This window comes from Carassius carassius, chromosome 43 (assembly GCF_963082965.1).
Source record: "Carassius carassius chromosome 43, fCarCar2.1, whole genome shotgun sequence".
Lineage (NCBI taxonomy): Eukaryota > Metazoa > Chordata > Actinopteri > Cypriniformes > Cyprinidae > Carassius > Carassius carassius.
The window spans coordinates 20221164-20240914 of NC_081797.1; the positions used below are offsets into that span (position 1 = coordinate 20221164).

Here is a 19751-nt window from a genome sequence, read left to right on the forward strand (position 1 = left end):
ATGTCTGGATGGGAGCATATGTTGTTCTAGAACTTGGATATATCTTTCATCATTGATGGTGCCTTTCCAGATGTGTAAGCTGCCCATGCCACACGCGCTCATGCAACCCCATACCATCAGAGATGCAGACTTCTGAACTGAGCGCTGATAACAACTTGGGTTGTCCTTGTCCTCTTTAGTCCAGATCACATGGTGTCCCATTTTTCCAAAAAGAACTTCAAATTTTGATAAGTCTGACCACAGAACAGATTTCCACTTTGCCACAGTCCATTTTAAATGAGCCTTGGCAGTATTTCCAATGAAGACCCTTTTCAGTGAAGTAATCATCAAGGCAGCGCATGACATTATCTGCCGGTGTTCTCGGTGGAAGTTCTTTGCAAAATAGCAGATCTACACAAAGATTACGGTCCATGAAATATCAGACAAAAACTAACAGTAACGCTGCGTTGCTTATGTCCATTGACTCGTCCAGCTGAATGACAAAATAAGGGCTTGCCTTTATTCATTCCACGAGTTGGCATTCAATGTCATCACTCATGTCAACAATTCGTCTAGCCAAGGTGTCATCAGAAAGTGGTATCGACTGAATTTCGCTTGCAGCCGTGTCACCCAGTAACTCTCGACACAGATCCAGAGCACTCTGCAAAATAAGTTCATCAGCGATAGTAAAGGCTTTTTTTCCTTAGAAAATATTATTTTGGTTTCTCAACAGCCTGGGTGTTTTGAGTTCAAATGTCTCTGCAGATTTGATGGTTTTAGCGCCGCCTCTTTTGATAACATTTCTCCACATTCAACACACTGAGCCTTCGACTTAGTCTCAGTAGCTGCCCTTATAAAACCAAATTTAATGTATTCGGCATCCTATTTTCTAACCACACACTACAAAGCTTTGCCTGCACAGGTCTGTCTCCCAGATCTGCTTTTCTTTTCAGAAAACAATCCATATTACAGTAACGTACAGTATTACTGCATTTAGATATCGCTGTCACTTCATCTACAGCGATATCGTTGACTTGATTGCAAATAAATGCACAGACACTATTTAACTGAACAGAGATGACATCATTGAATTCAATTGCCTTTAACTATCATTTTGCATTATTGACACACTGTTTACCTTATGAATGTTGTTCAGTTGCTTTGACGCAATGTATTTTGTTTAAAGCACTATATAAATAAAGGTGACTTGACTTGACTTGACTGCATCTGATCGAGCAAACGTTCAATCTGACGTTGTGACGTGATTGGTTTTATGATATTTAAACATAAATTAGCTTTTAGATAATGCATCTTAACTTGACTTGAGTGTTTTTGATCATACAAATTCATAAGAACAATTAGATCATTACAAAATAACAAGATATGACAATAAAAAAATGAATAAAAAATAATTTGATGTAGTCTACAACTGCCTACATGGCCCACCAGTTGAGAATCTCTGATCTACAGTCTTCAGATAAAGACAGTCTTCTCTCTTTTTATACAGAGAGTGTTTCGTTTGCATCGTCAGCACATGCTTCAGTGCTCTGAGAGTGTTTATAGAGCTGTGAGTTTAACACTTCATGACTGAGAGCAGAACAGAACACAATCTTCATCATCACACAAGACACAACAACAACAATGAACAACATCATCATCCTCACACACACACAACACTGATCGACACAATCACACACAAAACACTGATCCACTCAAACACACACACCACTGATCAATGAACAAAAACTAATAATACAATATCATTTATGTTACAGTTTTTTTTTTTTTCGATTGCTAAATGATAGTGAGCACAACTGGAGCTAAATGTGCAAAACTCTAACTACAGTCTGCACTAGCAACAGTCACCTGAGCTAAACAGTTCACATCAGCTGCAAAACTCATTCCAAGCAACACAACTCTTAACACACGGCTCAAAACAGGCTCAGTGCAGCCAAACACTACACACAACCCTCACTGAGATAACACACACTGTCACTCAGAACACACTGAGAGGAAAAACACTAGCATCAAACACCAATACAGAAAATACTCACTTTTCATCTTTACAGTTTGAACAATTTCAGTGACTTCATACAAAGTCATATATCCTCCAAAGAAAGGAGTGACATTCTTCGACATGATTTATTTAAATTTTTAGAACATAACAAATATTTAAGGTAAATGAAAATTAGCAGTTTGCTTCAATAGTCTGTAGTAATTTGCGGAATTACAGTAATGAGAAAAAAAGGGTAGAAACTTAAAGTACATACTGTAATTCGAACAAATAATTGAGGGGCTAATCCTGTCTCTCTCTAGCATCAGGCCACAGGTTCTCATCAACATCACATCTAATGTTCTCTCTTGCCATGCACCAGGGGAAGAACCTTATCCATCCCTGGCAGTCCTTTGGACTCGTATCCTCACATCCGGCACGCATGGCTTCCAAAAGACACATTTGGTCTTGTGGGTGGTGATCAAACACTTTCCACCTCCAGGCAGAGAAAAACTCCTCTATTGGATTGAGGAAGGGTGAATATGCAGGCAGGTACAAAACCATAAATCTGCGATGTGCTGCAAACCAATCTGTGACAGCTGCAGAGTGGTGAAAAGCAACGTTATCGCAAACTATGACAAAAACTTGGGGGTTTCTTACTAGCTCCCCCTGTTCTGCTGGTACTAGCTGAGCATAGAGCTGTTCTAGGAAAGCTATAAGCCTTTCTGTGTTGTATGAGCCAATGAGTGCTGTGTTGAGAAGCAAACCATCATTGGCCATTGCAGCACACATGGTGATACCCCCCTGCCCCCCTTGTCCTGAAACCTCCACAGTGGCCCTTTGACCTATAACATTCCTTCCTCTGCGCCGTGTTTTGGCTAGGTTAAATCCAGCTTCAGCGATAAATACAAATGAATGTGGTGTTTCCAGTGCTTCCACCTCCATTACTCTCTGAAAAACTGTAGTAATGCTAGTGTTTTTACTGTAAATATTTTTTATAGCTGTGTATGTAGCCTCAGACATCTTACCTGGACATATTGGTATCTTTGCTCTTTTACCCGTTCACTATCTCTCGAACGGTACAGTCTATAACTGTTTCATTGTAACTTGGTGTTTCTTTAGGACTTGAGTAATAGTTGTTGTGGTGACAGAAGTAAAAATTTCAAATATATCATTATCAGCCAGCAATCTCTCTTGAATCTCCTGCAGTTTTTTTGCATTGTTGACAACAACCATGTCAACAACAGCATTTTCCTGCGCATCTGAAAATATTTTTTCTCTTCCTCCTGTTGGGGGCAGCCGTTGGGTCCTGTTGTAAAAATATATTTTACAGTCAAACTTACTGTAATATATATATATGTGTAAATATTCTATAACTGCAATACAACATAAATTCCTGTAATGTTTTCATTTACTGTAAGGATGTAACTCTCGCCTGTTTGTCTGATGGAAAATTTGCATTACAGATGCCACTGTGGATCTTTGCAGATTGGGTTGCACCCTCAACCCTGCCTCTATCAATGAGAGACCATGGTTCACGACATGGTCTATAAGTGTAGCCCTTATTTCATCTGAAATAACAGCTCTTTGTCTTTCTTTGTCTTCCTCCACGCATCGGCCCTCTCCCTGCCACCCTTCTCCTTCCACGAACCCGTCTTCCTTGTTACACTTCCAAAATTTGTCTTTCTGAGCTCTGCCTATATATATATATATATATATATATATATATATATATATATATATATATATATATATATGTTTGTGTGTTCACTAACAAGTCTAAAACAAGACACCTGCTTAGCCTTTCATCTGAAATTGCAATCAGCAGTGTTTGAAAGGCACAATGCTGAAATCTATTCTGTTTTGAATGTGTGGTTCACAGTTTTGACAGCAGTGTGTTAGCATTTGAACAAAGTGCTGTAAATCCACAGTGTTATGCAGGTTGTGGTTAAAGTCGTTGGATAAGTGTGTAGAGTTTTGAAAACTGTGTTCAAGCAATGAAAACAAAACTAGAGTTTGGGCCACATTAACTGTTGCTGTGCTGACTGTAGTTAGAGTTTTACACATGTGACTCCAGTTGTGCCCACTGTCATTTAGCAATCGAAAAAAAACTGTAATATATGCTTAGTTGAACTTTTAAAGGCATGGTTGCTTGTGATTTCACTTTTTTAACATTATTTAGTGTTAATTTTGCTGTTTGAGTATAAACAATATCTGCAAAGTTACAGAGCTGAAAGTTCAATGTTTAATGCTATCCTCTTCAATAACATCCTCTTCTTCTCAATCGGGCTCAGACTGATAAGTAAATTTGACATTTAAACTCTTCTGTTTCTTTGTTTGTTCAGTCATTTGCATGCTTCGGCTTGTAAATATGCTGTTCACTTCTGCATTTTGTATTTCAGTATTTATTTATTTATTTTTTGATTAGCTTATATATTCAATGATGTTATATTCATAGTGTTATTTTTAGTAATACAGGTAAAAAATGAACAAATTAAATGTTCTACAAATTGATTAGAGTTTTTTTTCGATTGGTAAACGACAGTGGGTACAACTGGAGTCACATGTGCAAAAATAACTACAGTCTGCACAGCAGCAGTTCATGTGGACCAAAGTTCGTTTTTCATTGCTTGAAGTTTTCAAAACTCTACACACCGGAAACGCCAATGCAATGTAGAAACAGAAAATATTTATTAGGCCAAACATTACTGTTGTATACATTAGCATACAACAAAACTATAAGACTCTCAGTCCAGCCTCATAGTCAAACCGTGGTTGATAACATGATCAACAAGTGTTGCCCTATTCTCATAAGAGATGGCTCTCCTTCCTTCTCTTATTTGCCCTCGTCCCTTTTCTTCCTCTTCCCCTTCCCCTTTCCCTTCCTCCTCCTCCTCCTCTTGGTATTTGTCCTCGTTGTCCCCTGCCTCTTCCTCCTACTCCTCTTGCTCTCTGTTCAATGTTAGCATCCATTGTTCAAAACAGGTCATCTGACCTTTGACCTATTTATAGGCCTATCTATACTACTGTAAAGTAAAGCAGTGATTGGTTAGTGATCAGTTAAGCAATTAGTGTTTGCACATGTGAGGAGTGTGTTTGTGTGACCTGGTGAATAAGTGTAGCATTTTGATTGGTTGTGTTTTGAAAAGGAAAGCAAGTCACTTCCTGATAGATCTTTGTGATTTAGGTAGAGAATTGTGTGTAGTGGTTTGAAAAAAAGTGTTTTATGCAATTGAAAACTGAGTCAAAGGCTGAGAAATAGCTTAGTGTTTTGAAGATTTGGCATGTAGTTTTGCACTTTGAGTGAGAGGTTTCAAAAATCGTGTGACATGAAAAGATTTTGTGTGTACGCAGTTGGTAAAAACTGTAAAGTTGGCTGTTTTAGTGTACAGTTTGATACCTTACCAAACTGTGACCAATGCAATGAACTGTAGTAAATGAATGCAAGGGTACTACAGTAAAATATATTTATTATAGTATAGGCCTACTGTTTGTTATGGTAAAAAAGCTATTATGTGTACTACATTAGAACATGTGTACATTATATTAGATTGTTACATACCTGTTCTCATTTCTAAAGGTTCGAATTATACCCGCCACAGTAAATCTACTCAAATTAGGCTGGACTCTCAGTCCAGCCTCTCTCATTGTTAAACCATGGTTTATCACATGATCGACTACTGTAGCCCTAATCTCATTTGAGACCACTCTTCTTGTTCCTTGTCCTCCTCCATTTCTGACTCGTCCTCTTCCTCCCCTTGCTCCCCTTCCAACTCCTCTTAGTCGAACTCGTCCTCTGGCTCTCCCTCCAACTCCTCTTACTCTTTCTGCATTGTTTGCATCCATTGTCCAAAAGCTATTAATTGACCTTTGGCCTATTTATAGGCCACTACTAAAGTTATGATTGGTTGTTGTTGTTAAGTAAAGCAACAAGTGTTTGCACATGTGAGGAGTTAGTGTGAGGCACTGATGAATAAGTGTGGCATTTTGATTGGTTGTGTTTATAAAAGTAAATCAAGAAACGTCCTGTCAGATTTTTGAGTGTTGCAAATAAAATTGTGTGTTGTGTTTTGCAAGAAGTGTTTAATGAAATTGAAAACAGCTGATTTAATGTGTGGTTGTTTGAGTGTCAGGTTTTAGAAATTGTGTGACAAGTAATATTTTTTTGTTTAAGCAGTTGAAAAAAAACTAAATCATGTGAAAGAATGTCACTTTTCTTTGAAGAATATATGACTTTGTATGAAGTCACTGAAATTGTTCAAACTGTAAAGATGAAAAGTGAGTATTTTCTGTATTGGTGTTTGATGCTAGTGTTTTTCCTCTCAGTGTGTTCTGAGTTTAGTTCAGTTCAGTTCAATTTATTTATATAGCACATTTAAAAACAACCATGGTTGACCAAAGTGCTTAACAATGTCTAGAAAAGAAAAATAGAGAGTCACACACAAATAAAACAATGAGTGACAGTGTGTGTTATCTCAGTGAGGGTTGTGTGTAGTATTTGGCTGCACTGAGCCTGTTTTGAGCCGTGTGTAAAGAGTTGTGTTGCTTGGAATGAGTTTTGCAGCTGATGTGAACTGTTTAGCTCAGGTGACTGTTGCTAGTGCAGACTGTAGTTAGAGATTTGCACATTTAGCTCTAGTTGTGCTCACTGTCATTTAGCAATCGAAAAAACCTGTAAAAAAAAGTTCTGCCGTAGCATTTCACTGATCTTTCATTTATTATGTATTCTAGTCAAGATATTATATATGCTGCTGTACTCTTTTAATGTACTAAAGTGCAATGTAAAAACATGTACACAATAAGTGCATTGTATCAAATTATTAATTTTTTAATGTAAGTACACAATAGTTAAAAACAAAATATGCTTAACATATCTATAGTTTCAAAATAATAAATTTAACATGCATTTAGTATAGCATAATTTAAATATTGTTTAAGTATGTCCAGAAAAAGCACCATTTAAATATATGTCCTTTTCACCTGGACTGCTCGACTACAGCAGAAGTGAAACTGGTGTGTTTCAGTCCAGATCATGTAACTACAGTGGCCCGGTAGTGCACAACACAACGACATTAAAAAAGCAAACATAAGCTCACAACACAACGAAATTAAGCCACAACACAAATACATTAAGCCACAACACAACGAAATTCTCACAACACAACGAAATTAAGCCACAACACAAATACATTAAGCCACAACACAACGAAATACTCACAACACAACGAAATTAAGCCACAACACAAATACATTAAGCCACAACACAACAAAATTCTCACAACACAACGAAATTAAGCCACAACACAAATACATTAAGCCACAACACAAATACATTAAGCCACAACACAACGAAATTAAGCCACAACACAACGGAAGTGCTCCCGACCACTAGGGGGCAGTATTGAAAGTTAAACACCGATATTCCATCGAGACTTATGTGTACTTAATATGTGTAATTGATTTTTAAATGAAAAACGTGTTTTTATTAAATGTTTTGATATCCTGATAATCTTAATGTATCGATTCATGAATCGAGCAAAAAATAAATTGATAATATTTTTAATTTGGACCGTTTAGCTCTGCTCTTGTACACAATGTTTTTCCTCAGGGGGCTTATTTAAATCCGGTGCTGTGCAGGGAAACCATTGCTCTTTCCGTAGAGCTTTCAAATTGACAAGAGGAGAAGATTCTTCATCTTACAAGAACTTCCCCTGATGACTGTAAATGAATTTCATCGCGCGGAGAAGGGCATTAAACGTTACATCAACAACTTTAGGGTGAGTATTGTTCTATCGTCTTCTAGCAAATCTAGTTAATAAGGCTGGATAACGCTGGATAATAGCACTGACTTGATCAGCTCAAAAATAGCAGTGCTAAGTTAGTTTAGCTTTAAACTCCGTCCGCCTCATCTTTTTATAACTCGTAAGAGATAGTAGAAATAACAGCAGGACTCCCGGTAATCCACGTTGATAGGTGTTTGCTGTGATAGGAACTTCTTCACTTGATATAAAGTATTTTAAATACTGTTGCCATTTTTAGATTGCCATGTATCGTAATAAATCTTAAAGGACCGTTCACACCAAACTATAAAGAAAACGATAAAGATATTTAGTTTTAAAAATCGTTCTCACTATTTAAAAAAAGAGTCCACACCACAGCTATAATGATAAAGACATAGAGAAACAATATCATTGGAAACACTTTAAGAACTATTTTTTTCCAGCTGATGAACGATTAAAAACATTAACAGCCAATCAGAATCCTGCTATAACGAGCTCGAGAATGTAAAGCAGCGGACGAGCGTGTGCGCGCTTAGAATAAACAGATTATATCGTTCGCTGCTGTGGACTCTATCGTTATCTTAATAGTTATCATTCATTGTGTGAACGGGGTTTTAGTCTGACAGTTATTTTCAAATTGTATTATCTGTAAACTGAAGATTGAATTAATTGTTCACATTTATGTAGCAGTTTTCCAGGGATCCCCAACACAAGCATGATAAAGCTATTCAGTAAAAAGATCAGAAATGGTTAAGAGAGATAGGGACATCCTTTGAAATATTACTGATCTCTTTATTTGGCATGTTTGTAACATTATATAAAATATTTATTATTTGTTATTATTAATTAATTATTATTAATTATTTGTCATAATTTATTTTAAATATAGAATAATTTACAATGTAATAATTTAAAATGCAACTGAAAGTAATTAAAAATGTATCTGAAATCAATTAAATATGTAAACCAATGTTATTATCTTCACAGATTGTTTTAACGGACTCCCATCCATACTGTTGCAGCACTGTAGCAGACAGCACACTATTCAGAACTGAGAATCAGTGCAGTTCCTCCTGTACAGAGCTGAACTGAAGGGAGCAGAGCTGGCACAAACCTTGAACAATGGTAAGAAAGAGAATTATCAAATTCTTTAATGTATGACATAATTAATAAACTTTGATTAATAATATTAACATGCCCCATTGGTATGCCTAGAGAGTCAAGCCAGGTCCTGTCAGTGGGATGGTGGTCCTGTTTTCAAGAGAGGAAACTCGCTGAGTGGTTAAGGTAGGAGGAAAGTGTCTAATATTGATATTGATCATCTTTTCATATCTTGCTTTTATTCATAATGTATAACATGCCTATTTGATTAGCCCTAACAGAAAAAAGACAAAAACACAATCATAATGATTATGGCTCTATTCATTATGCATGCAACTTGTAATGATGGTGGACATTTTTTATTTTTCTTAATGGTCAATTTACACTATACCATTGTTTTTCATCTCAGGAGAATGTTTACAGTGATGTCACCAGTGATCTGCCTGACCTATCAGTCCTCCAAGTGGCAGAAGTGGCAGAAGTGTTATAAATATAGTAGTGTTACAAAAAATATAGTAACACACCATTACACTGTCATAGTTATTAGTATTTGTATTTTACATAACTATTAAAACTGTATCACTTTTTTAACTGTAAGTTTCAAAAAATTAAGTGTGGATATTTACATGTTTACATTACACTGGTGAGCAAGAAAATATATTAAAGTTACATATATTTGCACTTACATAATATATTGTAGTCTGTACAAATAAAACCAAATGAATCCATCCCAAGTTTTTTGTGTAAGGCCAGATCTCTCTGTGGAAGATCGACTGAAAGGTGGACCATGAAGAGGGGGAACTCATCGAAGGGCTGCAGAGACTGACACTGTCAAAATAAATGTTAAATAATTATGATACATGCATGTAACGTGTGCATCAAAAAGTGAAAATAAATATAACATTTTCTTTCTCTGTCACAAACAATACAATATCAATATTTACCATTGCATTGCTTGTTATTCCAACTTCTCTCCTCGCTTTAGCTGTCCTTGCTCTGGTCTCACGAACCATGTGGAATGCAGGTTCAATAACTCTCCAAAAGGCCATTAAATGGATCTACTTCTCAAGTCTAGATTGGATGAGACATGTTTTCAGAAAATACACACCAAACAATGTAAAAAGTTTGTTTGCCTACACTGAACCTGAAGGATACTTAAAAATGTATAATGTATTGACATACAAGTGGAAAAAAGGTAGGTCTGTAAAAAGATTTTAGCTGGGGTTTTAGCTTATTCTCCCTCGTGTCATTCTAAACTGTTCTGAATTTATTCTGTGGGGTCTATCTAGATGGCTGACTGACGGTAACATTTACAACATTTCTGTATGCCAATGAACAAAGCAAGCCATAATGGTTTACAGCGACATAATGTTGAGTATATGATGACAGCATTATTTTTGGGTTAATCATCTATTAACACGTATTGCCTTGATCCACGGAAGGGGTTTTTAAACAAACAGGCAACCACAGCGACATAAAATAAATAATGACAATTAAAAAATTCACAATAGGCCTACATTGTGCTCGTTAATATAGTAATAAAGGTTTAGATCTTACCTAGTGTAGATTCGCATGCTGTTGTCATTGTTGAAGAGGCGCCTGCAAACTGAAGTATCAGAAGTGATGTTGAAATCCTTACATCTAACATTACTAATTTGAATCCACTTATTTCGAGTTTCTACATCCAGGGAAGAAGTGTGAAAAACCTTTGAGGAGCCTCACAAAACGGGTCACAGTAATAGCTGTGTAAACCACCCTCACAGATTTTTATGGAACTCTTCATTAAATAATTATATTGCTGTGGTATACTTAATTTGTTGTATTATAGCAAAATGTATAAATATTATTTAATATTCATCGTTTATGGATAAAAGTTTGCAGCTGGTAATGCAATCACACTACGGCAGAATAAAGACAGGAACTTTTTATTCGCCCTGAGATTTCACAGGAAATACGTAGTCTATTGCCCATTTCTGCAGACCAACTGCTCCCTAGTGGTCGGGAGCATTTCCGTTGTGTTGTGGCTTAATGTATTTGTGTTGTGAGAATATCGTTGTGTTGTGAGAATTTCATCGTGTTGTGGCTTAATGTCGTTGTGTTGTGAGAATTTCGTTGTGTTGTGGGTTAATGTAGGCCTATTTGTGTTGTGGCTTAATGTCGTTGTGTTGTGAGCTTATGTTTGCTTTTTTAATGTCGTTGTGTTGTGCACTACTGGGCCACCGTAGATAAAGTCTGATGAAAGATGTAAACTCACAATTCCAAGAATAGTCAGTGGAAGTGAGAGAAAAATGGTTATTACGTTTGAAGTCTGGATATTTATCTTACAAAAATGCCTGGATTTGCTACAGGAGGCCTTTATTCACCTCCTGGAGCACGGACGTTTTATTACAGATGCACACACTTTATTTCACATCTTCTGAACTGTTGGCAACAAACACCCACTTACCCCCATTGAAAGACTTGGAGTGGCCAGGACAAATTTTTATATAACTCTGATTGGATTCATCTGGAAGAAAGTCACATTCACCTAGAATGCTTCTAGGGTGAGTAAAACACAGGGTAATTTTCATTTCGGGTGAACTGACCCTTTAAGTTTTTTTATAGTTTGTAGGTGTCCAGGTACAGAAACAGAATAATCAAATGTAAAATAACACTGCATAGCCTTATATATATATGGTCAAACCAAAATTTACTCAGACAAACACATTATCACAGTTTATCCACTCTAGTTTAGAAAATGGTAATAAAACATGGCAATAACTTAGAGTTAAACTATCAAAACAAATTCATCTTGATAATGTCAGATAACTTCAAAAGAAAGGTATGTAATGGATTACAATCAACCCAAATTTCAGACAACTGTTAGTATGACAATATTTACACAACTATCAATAATTTGTTGACCAGTTACCAAGCAATGCTTCATTTTGTAGAGCGCAGTCTTCTGGGTACCCCTGACCTGCGAGGGGCGATGGAGGTATGTGACAAGTGGGGCGGGGCCAAGAGCCGTTGGACTGAGCAAGGTCGGTGGAGTGATTTGGAAATGAGTGACACCTGCTCCACTCGCTGGTCTCGAGTCCCACGGAGGAGATCAGAAGGATACAAAAGAGGAGCAACGACAGTGAAGGATGAGAGAGGACCAGGGCTGGATTTTAGTTTGTGTTTTGGTTTTGTTTGTGCGTGGAGGTCGTCTGAGAGGAGCTGTCACCCTGTTTTGTGTTTATTTGGTTATTAAAGTTTGATTTAAATGTCCGCCGGTTCCCGCCTCCTTCTTCCCGTGATTGTGAAGTTTTCTTTTGTTACATATATATAAAATAGTTTTTATAGTCAGAACACACAAATACACGGTAACAAATATATTTTATTTTTCCAACAAAAACAATGTACAGTGTACATCCCAACCAAAGCAAAGTTGCACATACAGTGGTCACATACAAAACAACAGAAGAATTTACTGTATACAGTTACAGTAACAAAAAACTATGCTGCATCCTCTTTTCGTATTCGGTCTGGCCACAGCACCTCATCCACATAACAAGCAATGTTTTTCCTGGCCAAGCAGAGGGGGAAATATCTCCTAGCATGGTGAGTCCAGCTCCATTGAGGAATGGGGAATATGGAGGGAGATAAACAACTAAAAAGCGTGGGTGGGCAGTAAACCAGTTACGAACCGGAGCATCCCAGTGGAAACTTAAGTTGTCCCAAATGACAACGTACCTGCTCTGGGGCGTCTATCTGGTCTGGGGGAATGAGTGTGTTGTGTAGAATGTGATCAGATGGGCAGTGTTGTAGGGATCAAGGGTTGCATGGTGATGGATGATGCCGTGGTGGGTAATCACTGCACACAGCAATCCTCCACGCTGGCCAGGGACTTCAACAATGGCACACTGGCCGATGATATTCCTTCCTCTCTTTCGTCTTTTTGTGAGGTTGAATCCTGAATCCAATCTGTTGAAAGTATGCATCAATTGTGGGATTGTATAGGACTCACTTGCACATAGTTATATCGCAATTCATTGACTCTTTCTGAATTGCGTTCAGATGGCACCCTGTAGACCTGCTTCATCCTCAGATTATTTCTGCGCAAGACACAGTCCAGTGTAGATAAGCTTACCCTATCAATATTTGGAAATATCTTGTTATGCCATTATTTTCTAAGACCATGTTCATGACTGCAGTTTCCTGTTCAGGAGACCACCTTAGGTACTCTTTCAGTTCTGCCAAACAAATAGTAAAATACTGTAAATACTGTGTAGGAATACAAAGTAGGAATACATTTCCCAAATACTTGAAACATACTTTATTTTTACAGTCCCACAGAACAGTCCACAGGTAATTCTGTGCTACTGTACTCATTGAGCACTGTATTGATTTCCAGTAATGCAATTTTCTAGTGCGAGTAGATTTCTTACCTATTCTCATTTCGGAAAGCTCCCGTGATGGATGATACAGTGTACCTGCTCAAACTTGGCTGTACCCTTTGCCCAGCCTCCCTCATTGTTAGACAATGGTTGACCACATGTTCAACCAAAGTGGCTCGGATCTCATTAAAGATTATGGTCCTTGGCCTTCCTCGTCCTTGTCCTCCTCCTCCTCCTCTTACTCTCACTCCTCTGGCTCTGGCTCTGTTTCCATTGTTGGCATCCATTGCTCCAAAACAGAAGAGCTCACTTTTTGCCGTTTTATGCTAAAGCTATCTTTGCTAATTGTAAAAATGTGTGACAAGTGTTTGCCCATGTGATGAGTCAGTGTGCATATTTGAATGGTAGTGTGTTCCTTGTGAAAACAAGTGATTTTTCTGCCATAAAATTGTGCGAAATGCAGAGAATTGTGTGTAGTGGTTTGAAAAAACCATGTGTTTTAGAACTGCAATGTGAGTGTAAAGCAGGAATTGTGCTTGCAGTCTGAATTCACTTCTTCTGATACAACTACTCCTCTCCCTCTCCCAGGCATAATTTTTCTCTGTCTGATTCTGTGTTGTTCTGCATCCACAAAACCAATTTAAAGAGGTCTTTTTTACTTTATGTTGATGTAATGTAAAGACCCTCAACACCTGACTATTCTTCCAACTGAGACTAGAATCAGCTATTTTTAAATATTTTAGTGATCTGTTACTTAAAATTGCTTATCAGTTGTTACAATATTTTATAAAGAGATATTTTCCAATACTTTTGAGTTGATGTTGTTGCAGAAGTAGAGGCTTTACACTATATTTAAAGTTTGTAACATTAGGTTTTCATTTCTGTCATGCTGTGTTTAAGCATTTGTAAAAAAAAAAAAAAAAAAAAAAGATAATAAAGATCTATGATTTTGGTATAAGGTATAGCTTATGTGAAAAGAAAATGTAAGCATTTTAGAAATGTGTTAATTAACTGAATATTGTGTGAAAACAAAATTAATTTTGCTAAAGATATGGTCACCACAGACTGATGTTGTGCTAAATGTGTATAGTGTTTTGAAAATGTGACTACAGATTGGAAAAAGGATGTTAGCAATTAAAAAAAAAAAAAAAAAAAAAAAAACCTGAAATGTAATAATGAGTTTGTCTGTGTGCTGCAGGTCTACAGCAGAAGTGAAACTGGTGTGTTTCAGTCCAGATCATGTAACCAATCAAACAGTGACTCTGGGAGTGTGAGCTGAAAATCTCATTTGCATTGTCAGGGTGGAGTGATTGTGATCCTCTCAGAATAGAGCAGCTCTGTCTCCAGAGACCATGTTCAAACCCCAAGAGCTTTATTTGACTAGATTTACTGCTACTGATCGAGCTTCTGAAAAACACCTGCACAAACACTACATGTATCTTCATCTGTTAGTTGAATGATGTTGTCAGACACAAATGGAGTTTGTTGAGAAGCTTTATTGAATGTTGCAGCAAACACAGCAGATTGAAAGATCAGCCAGTGCTTTGACACTAGAGCTCTCTTTCAGTATTGAGTTGTAAATGACTACAGCTGCAGCACTAGACTCATTTGAATCCTGCCTGACACAGGACACTCAGATACGCTCATCTTCAGGAGAGAGCAGCGCTCACTGGAGAAACATCAGCACTGCGAGCGACTAACAGCGACTCTTGTGGAACGAGGCCTCATGAGGAGCTCCATCATGTGTTACTCTGCAGACGTACTGCTCTCCCGCTTCCCAGTGTGCTTTGCTGAGGGTCAGGACACTACTGCGGCTGTAGCGGCCGTCCTGCTCGCTCTCTGCACTGGTCACAACCCCCTCGGTGACCTCTGAGCCGTCCAGTGTCCAGCTCACCAGCGCCCCCTGTGGAGAGTAAGAGCTGAGCAGGCAGAGCAGTGCGGCTGAGTCTCCAGAGATCTGCAGAGAAGAGGGCGGCAGCAGAGACACTGAGGGCTTCACTGTGGGACCAGCTGCAGGAGACAAACACAACACATTCACAAACACAGAGAAAACACACTGCAGCTCCAGCACTCTTCTGCCCTGCAGCATTCACAGCATTTCAACAGGACACAATGTGTGGCTACAAGTTAGAGTATATTACTGTTCATAATTAGAAAAATAACTGAATCAAATGTGTTTAAAAGATTTACACATATTTTGTATGCATATTAAAATCATTGAATTAGAAGAACAACACGATCAAAACAGATTCAGAATCATTAAATTATCTGCAGAAAATTTCTACCTTTACATTTTAACATCAAATCTCTTTTTTTCTGTTTATGACATCTACAATAAAATACTATGAACAAAATATAGAAATGTATAAAAGAAAAAAAAAGAAAAAAATCTGATAAACTGATAAAACATTATGAAAGTATTTAGACAGGAATTGTTTGTTCAAAGTGAATGGTAACAACTTTCTAAAGACGTTCAGTTGTAAGACATTTATAATTGATTAGTTAATCATGAACTAATCATTTACAAAACAATCATAAACAATTAATAAGTGATATGCTAACAATATATGTGTGTGTTTGTTAATTCATTAAACTAAGTAAACTAATCATTTACAAAACATGACTGTGTTCATAAATGATTAATACGTGAAATGTTAATATTTTATCTATGTGTTGTACATTGTTAGAAATAATTTACAAATGATTAGATGATGATTAACTAATCATTTACAAAACATGACTATACATTCACAAATGATTATTAAGTAATATTCTAACGATTTACAAATCTTGTAAGTTATTTTTTAAAAATAGCATCATGAAATAATCAAACAGATCCTTAGTAAAAGATTAATGCACTGAAAAAAAATTATACAATTTTATTTTAAAGCTAAGTAGTTGCAAACAATATATTTTAGCTACAAATAAAAATGTTGATAGTTAATCAACTAAATTTGTTTATTTATATATAGTTAAAATAAATTGATTGCAACTACTCAAATACTCTGTGTGTGTCAGAAGACATCTGTCTAACTCTCACCAGTCGCCCTTACACTGCAGTACACACTACAAAGTGTTCAAAACCTGTTGTGTAAACGCATGAATACTTCATTTACAACACTTTCTGCATTCTTTAATTTAGTGTAAACTACTCATCAGATGTAAATGTTTTACAAACCTGCCGGTTACAGGTTGTGTGTGTGTGTGAAAGATCTATGAATGATGAGTAGTTTACACTTTAAACAATTGAAACAATATTATATGTATTAGGGGTGCTCCGATCACGATCGGCCGATCGTTATGTGCAACAACGGCTTTGTGTAGTAAAAGCTGCTCTATGTGAAATCACGCACCTGATGGAATTAACCGCTGATTAGAGAACCGGCTTTACTGACGAGATGCGCATTAACGATCGGCCGATCGTTTTTTTTTTTTCTTTTTTTACAATCTAAATTGCAATTTTTTTTTTTTCAATTTTCAATTGCAAGTTTTTAATGAAGAATCAAAAAGACAGACTTTCCGAGCACCAGTTTAGTTCCTCCACCGAATGTGTACCATAGTGATACAATCTAATGAAACACTCGTACAAAAACCTCTATTCCACACACTGAGAGTAGAAACACTTCAGCTGTTGAAGACATGCAGTCATTTAGTTTTGGGAATAAAACGTTCATATATAAAATATCTTCAATATGTGCTTATATAATTTTTTTTTCAAGATACAGTATATATTTAATGACCTAATGACCTTTGACCTCTTCTATCATGGATGACGTTGTGTTTCTCATAATGTTTCTATTCTTCATCTGCAGCTCAATCACTGTGAATCCACTTTACATTTGAAACCTCTGGCCCTGGATTCAACAACAGTTACTAAAAATAATGACATACTTTATTTTAAGGTCCAGTTCTCGCTATTAACAAACTATTAACAAGGACTTTTGCCAAAAAAACTCGTTCTAATTCCCTGCTTATTAATAGTTAGTAATGTAGTTGTTAAAGGGTTAATTCACCTAAAAAAGAAATTTATGTCATCAATTACTCACCCTCATGTCGTTCAAAACCTGTAATACCTCCGTTCATCTTCAGAAACACAAATTAAGATGCTTTTGATGCATTTTGGGAGTTCTCTGACCCTCCATAGACAGCAATGGAATTTTCACTTTTGGGTGAACTAACCCTTGAAAGTTTAGGTACAGTCAATATTTTAATAATAGGCATGCTAATAAACAACTATTTAATAGTGAGAACTGGTTCCTATAATAAAGTGTTACCAAACTAATATTTGTGAAAATGTTAAATCAAATATACTATAATATGGTTTTGTTGGCAGCTCAAGCTGTTGTGAATCCTGCCCACTTCTTTGCATCGTCAGCACATGCTTCAGTGCTCTGAGAGTGTTTATAGAGCTGTGAGTTTAACACTTCATGACTGAGAGCAGAACAGAACACAATCTTCATCATCACACAAGACACAACAACAACAATGAACAACATCATCATCCTCATCTGGACTCTCACACTGTTTGCTCAAGGTTTGTGTGATGAAATTTGATAATTATTATTAATTCTTTAATATTTGAAATGTACATCGTCACATTTATCTAAATATTATTCTTGTTCTTTCTTTCAGAGTGTAGAGGACAGTACACTGTAACTCAGAGTCCATCATTAATAACAGCAGCTCAAGGACAAGAAGTCAGAATAAATTGTAAAACCAGCAGTTCAGTGTATAATAATGATTATTTACACTGGTACTTACAGAAACCTGGAGAAGCTCCTAAACTCCTCATATATGTGACATCAACCCCTTACACTGGAACTTCTTCTAGATTCAGTGGCAGTGGATCTGGCACTGATTTCACTCTCACCATCAGAGGAGTCCAGACTGAAGATACTGGAGATTATTACTGTCAGAGTCTACACTGGATCAGTAGTAGCTATGTGTTCACACAGTGATAAAGAGTCGTACAAAAACCTCCGTCAGTCAGAGTCACAGTGACTGCACTGATACAGCTGAGAGACACTGCAGCTGCTGATGAGGATCACAAACAACACAATGACTTCAAGTAACACATTTTCCAGAGATTATGGCATACGGACATTAATATGAACTGTATTTATTTACCTACATGAACATTTAAATATCAGATTCATCTGCTCTAGTCTTGTCTGCTTGAGGACTAAATGTCTGGAACAATGTGCTCTGGACAGAAAAGTCAAAAGTTGAGCAGTTTTCTGAAACTTAAATGGAAATTTCAACAGGATAATGACATGAATCTTTCAAGAGGAATGACTGAGAAGAATGAAATGTGGGGGGCTTGAAGTGAACGCTCAAAATAAATTCTGTAGGAAGTACTTTACAATAATAATAGACTTTAATACATTAACTTAAATTACCTATTTATAGGTAAAAATTGATAGCCTGAATGCACTAAGTTACTTTGAATAAAAGTGTCTGCTAAATGCATAAATTTAATTTTAACTTACATTAACTAATCGAACCCTATTGTAAAGTGTTACAATTACTTGTTAATAAAGTATATATATATATATATATACAGTACAGACCAAAAGTTTGGACACACCTTCTCAATCAAAGAGTTTTCTTTATTTTCATGACCATGAAAATTGTAAAGTTACACTGAAGGCATCAAAACTATGAATTAACACATGTGGAATTATATATGGAATTATATACATAACAAAAAAGTGTGAAACAACTGAAAATATGTCATATTCTAGGTTCTTCAAAGTAGCCACCTTTTGCTTTGATTACTGCTTTGCAGACTCTTGGCGTTCTCTTGATGAGCTTCAAGAGGTAGTCACCTGAAATGGTCTTCCAACAGTCTTGAAGGAGTTCCCCGAGAGATGCTTAGCACTTGTTGGCCCTTTTGCCTTCTGTCTGCGGTCCAGCTCACCCCTAAACCATCTGGATTGGGTTCAGGTCCGGTGACTGGGGAGGCCAGGTCATCTGGCGCAGCACCCCATCACTCTCCTTCTTGGTCAAATAGCCCTTGATGCCTTCAGTGTGACTCTACAATTTTCATAGTCATGAAAATAAAGAAAACTTTGAATGAGAAGGTGTGTCCAAACTTTTGGTCTGTACTAAACAGAAAAGCAAGCAGGTGAGCTTGATTTAGAGTGGCAGCCAATAGAAATAATAACCGTTTCCTTACCTAAATCCTGTGTTTGGACCAAGTAGCAACTTTCTGCTCCCTCTCTTGAAACAACACAGAAGTTTCTAAAACTGTAATTCATCGACTGGCCGCTAGAGTCTGGCTCCAAAAGGGAGTCAATCCCATAGACTCCCAATTAAAATGACCAGCTTAACAGCAGAAAAAAAAACATGTTTACAGCCTGGTACAAAAAATGATTTTCGTCTATAGCTAGTTCCCTCCATGACAACTGTGAGGGGGCTGAATTTTTTTATAACTCATCCATTTAAATTATATTAACTTTAGTTAGCAACTTGAGTGACAGGTGGATTGCCGCTGCTGTCACCGCTATCAAGCTAAGTGGGCGTGGTTTCAGCAAC

General features: G+C 36.8%; 2 gene segments (V, D, J or C); both read left to right on the plus strand.

The window, feature by feature from the left end:
- LOC132125477 (Ig kappa chain V-III region PC 2485/PC 4039-like) overlaps positions 1-19751 on the plus strand; it is a 370198-nt gene that overhangs the window by 116513 nt on the left and 233934 nt on the right.
- On the plus strand, positions 17630-18470 carry LOC132125475 (Ig kappa chain V region 3381-like). The segment is given in 2 exon segments: positions 17630-17748; positions 17847-18470. Coding segments are annotated over 2 exon segments (375 nt in total).